At 61.9% G+C, this 2,754-nt stretch overlaps 1 protein-coding gene across 1 annotated transcript; it reads left to right on the top strand.

Moving 5' to 3' along the window:
- Window positions 1-1,589: 1,589 nt before the first annotated feature.
- Window positions 1,590-2,754, top strand: TCAP (titin-cap). The gene is made up of 2 exons (XM_004591144.2): window positions 1,590-1,731; window positions 1,913-2,754. The coding sequence occupies exons 1-2, from the start codon at window positions 1,622-1,624 to the stop codon at window positions 2,304-2,306; spliced, it is 504 nt and encodes a 167-aa protein (XP_004591201.1). The 5' UTR covers window positions 1,590-1,621; the 3' UTR covers window positions 2,307-2,754.

The raw sequence follows: 2,754 nt of genomic DNA, 5'->3' as shown, positions 1-2,754 counted from the left end.
CGGGGGTACTGGAAGGGGTCGGGACCTCTCTCTCCACATGAGCACGGTGTGGGGGAAGGGGGTACTGGCAGGGACTCTTCTCCCTCAACCAGCCCTCCTCCCTGCCCCAGGACCTTTGTCATTCGAGCCAATTAAAAAGACACAAGCTCTGATTAAATGAAAGCAGCCTTGGCCTGGGCTCTGGACGGAAGAGGGCAGCACCAGGGAGGGCAAAGAGGTGCTCATTGATGGCCACACAGGCACCTCAGCAGCCTCCTGAGTGGTCAGAGGCAGAATGCCCCTCCCCTGCCAGGGCCTAGGGAAGGGGCACCCAGCAGCGGCCTCTGCAGGCCCTTGAATTCAGGGTCCTGACACCGGGCACCCCTGGGATCCAGCATCTTGGACTTCACTGATGCTCTTCCCTCAGCCACATACACCAGGTCACATGGAATGGGGTACCCAGGCCTGGACCCTTCTCTGCCCTCTTTCTGCCTGCAGGCTTCCCAAGGAGCCCTCCTGACAGGGCCACATGGAGCCTGTCTGGGTCCTGCCTAGGTGTGGCATGCTGGACAGATCTGTCTCCCTGAGCTTGTTTGCTGAAAATGGTGCTTGTGCCCCCGGGGTCTTGGTGAGCATGGGCACTATGCCTCCTGCTCAGCAGTTGGGTCTATACTTGTGGCTAGTGTGTGCCCCCTAACTACTCCCACTGTCTCTCCTGGGGCTCTTATTCCTTGGCCCCTGCTTCCCCCCGACCCAGGTCACCACCTGCACCGTAGCTTTTTGTAAATTCCTTGCTTCCAGGGATGCTGGAGTGTCCCATAGCCATGTTCGCCTGCTCCCCATGAGCTACAGCCAGCCCCTGCCGGGAAGCACACTGGGACCACATGCCTGGGAGCTCTTCCCGGTCAGCCTGTTGTGCACAGGAGAAAGAGGCATCAAGAGGCGTGGGGCCTGACCCACACTCACAAAGCCTGTTTTTGGCTAGTTTGGGGCTAGAGCCATTCTGGCACTCATCAAAGCCCTTCAACTCCCCTGTCACCCCAGATCACCCCATGTGCAGGGTTGGGGGTGGTCTCAGTGCTGCTTTTCTGAGCACTGCCCACGGGGAAGGAAAACACCTGGCCAGAGTTTGGGTCTCAGGTGTGGGGTGATCATTCATTGCTAGCCCTGGGACTGGTGCCCAAGGACGTGACTGTACCATCCCCGCTGGTGGAGGGAAATGGTCAGCAGGGGTGCCCTTGAGCCTGCAACCTTGGTGTGGAGCCGAGGGGTGTCTGTGGTTACAGATGAGCCTCTGGCCTCCCTGGATGGGCAGGGACAGGTGCCAGGGTAGCACAGGGCTGGGCATGTGCCTGCTCCTAGGTGGCCTGGGAAATGTCCAACACCTGTGGGCACTGCTGCAAGAATCCTTACCCCACCTCCAAAAGCACTTTGGTTTGCTCCACAAGCTGACCTCTGACCTGGGGACAGCCAGGGCTCCAGTACCCCAATCCCTGCCCTGGGCCCCACACCCCTCATCAGTGAGTCTTGGCCCTGCTTATAGCATCTGACGCCAGAGGGCCTGAAATAGCCCCTGGGGAAGGGGGAGGAGGGGGCTATTTAAAGGGCCTGGGCTGAGCGGCTCAGGGAGTGAGGAGCGACCATGGCCACCTCAGAGCTAAGCTGCCGGGTGGCAGAGGAAGACTGCGAGCGCAGGGAGGCGTTCTGGGCAGAGTGGAAGGACCTGACGCTGTCTACACGGCCCGAGGAGGGGTGAGTGCAGGCCAACTGAGGGGAGGAGGGAGTGTCACTTCTGCCCCCACCCCAAAGTTCCTCCTTGAGCCATAGGAGAGGCAGGGAAGGGAATGGTGGCCTCCTGTTGTCCAGGATGTCCCCTAGCCAGCTGGGGACTGAGGGCGGCCCCTGTGAGCTCACAGCCACCCCTCCTTCCCAGCTGCTCGCTGCACGAAGAGGACACCCAGCGGCATGAGACCTACCACCGGCAGGGGCAGTGCCAGGCTCTGGTGCAACGGTCCCCGTGGCTGCTCATGCGGATGGGCATCCTGGGCCGCGGGCTGCAGGAGTACCAGCTGCCCTACCAGCGGGTGCTGCCACTGCCCATCTTCACCCCCACAAAGGTGGGCGCCACCAAGGACGAGCGTGAAGACACTCCTGTCCAGCTGCGGGACCTGCTGGCACTGGAGGCGGCCTTGGGTGGCCAGTGCCTAGAGCGCCAGGAGGTGGCCGAGATCACCAAGCAGCTGCCCCCTGTGGTGCCCGTCAGCAAGCCTGGAGCCCTGCGTCGCACACTGTCCCGGTCCATGTCCCAGGAGGCCCAGAGGGGCTGAGCAGCGCTGGGATTTGGGCTCTGCTCTGCCCTCCTCCGGCTGGGCTCTCCCTGCCTAGGAGCACGGAGGGGAGTTGCCAGCTGAGGATGCTTTTTAGTCTGCCCGGAGTCGGGAGCTAGGGGAGGAGGGAGCCAGAGGCCAGGGTGCCTGGGTACCCCGAGCTCCCAAAGGCATAGGAGCAGAGATGGTGGATGTTAAAAGTAGAAAGCTGGGGGCCAGCACAGCTGAGTCCTGTCAGCCCCAAGAGAAGGGACAGAGGACGCTGGAGAGGGCAGAAGGGCCCTAAAGAGTGGCCTGGGCCAGGTGTTGGCTCCAGGAGACTGCAAGTGCAAAGGGAATGGGCTGGAAGGCATTGGAGACCGGAGGGGGATGTGAAAGAGGGCGGAGGTGGGGAGAAGCCCCCGGCACCCTCTGTTAGCGCAGCAATAAATGCTCACCATGTTCCAGG

Source organism: Ochotona princeps, chromosome 17 (genome assembly GCF_030435755.1).
Source record: "Ochotona princeps isolate mOchPri1 chromosome 17, mOchPri1.hap1, whole genome shotgun sequence".
Lineage (NCBI taxonomy): Eukaryota > Metazoa > Chordata > Mammalia > Lagomorpha > Ochotonidae > Ochotona > Ochotona princeps.
Note: the sequence above shows the minus strand (reverse complement) of the source record. Positions and strands in the feature narration are given on the sequence as shown.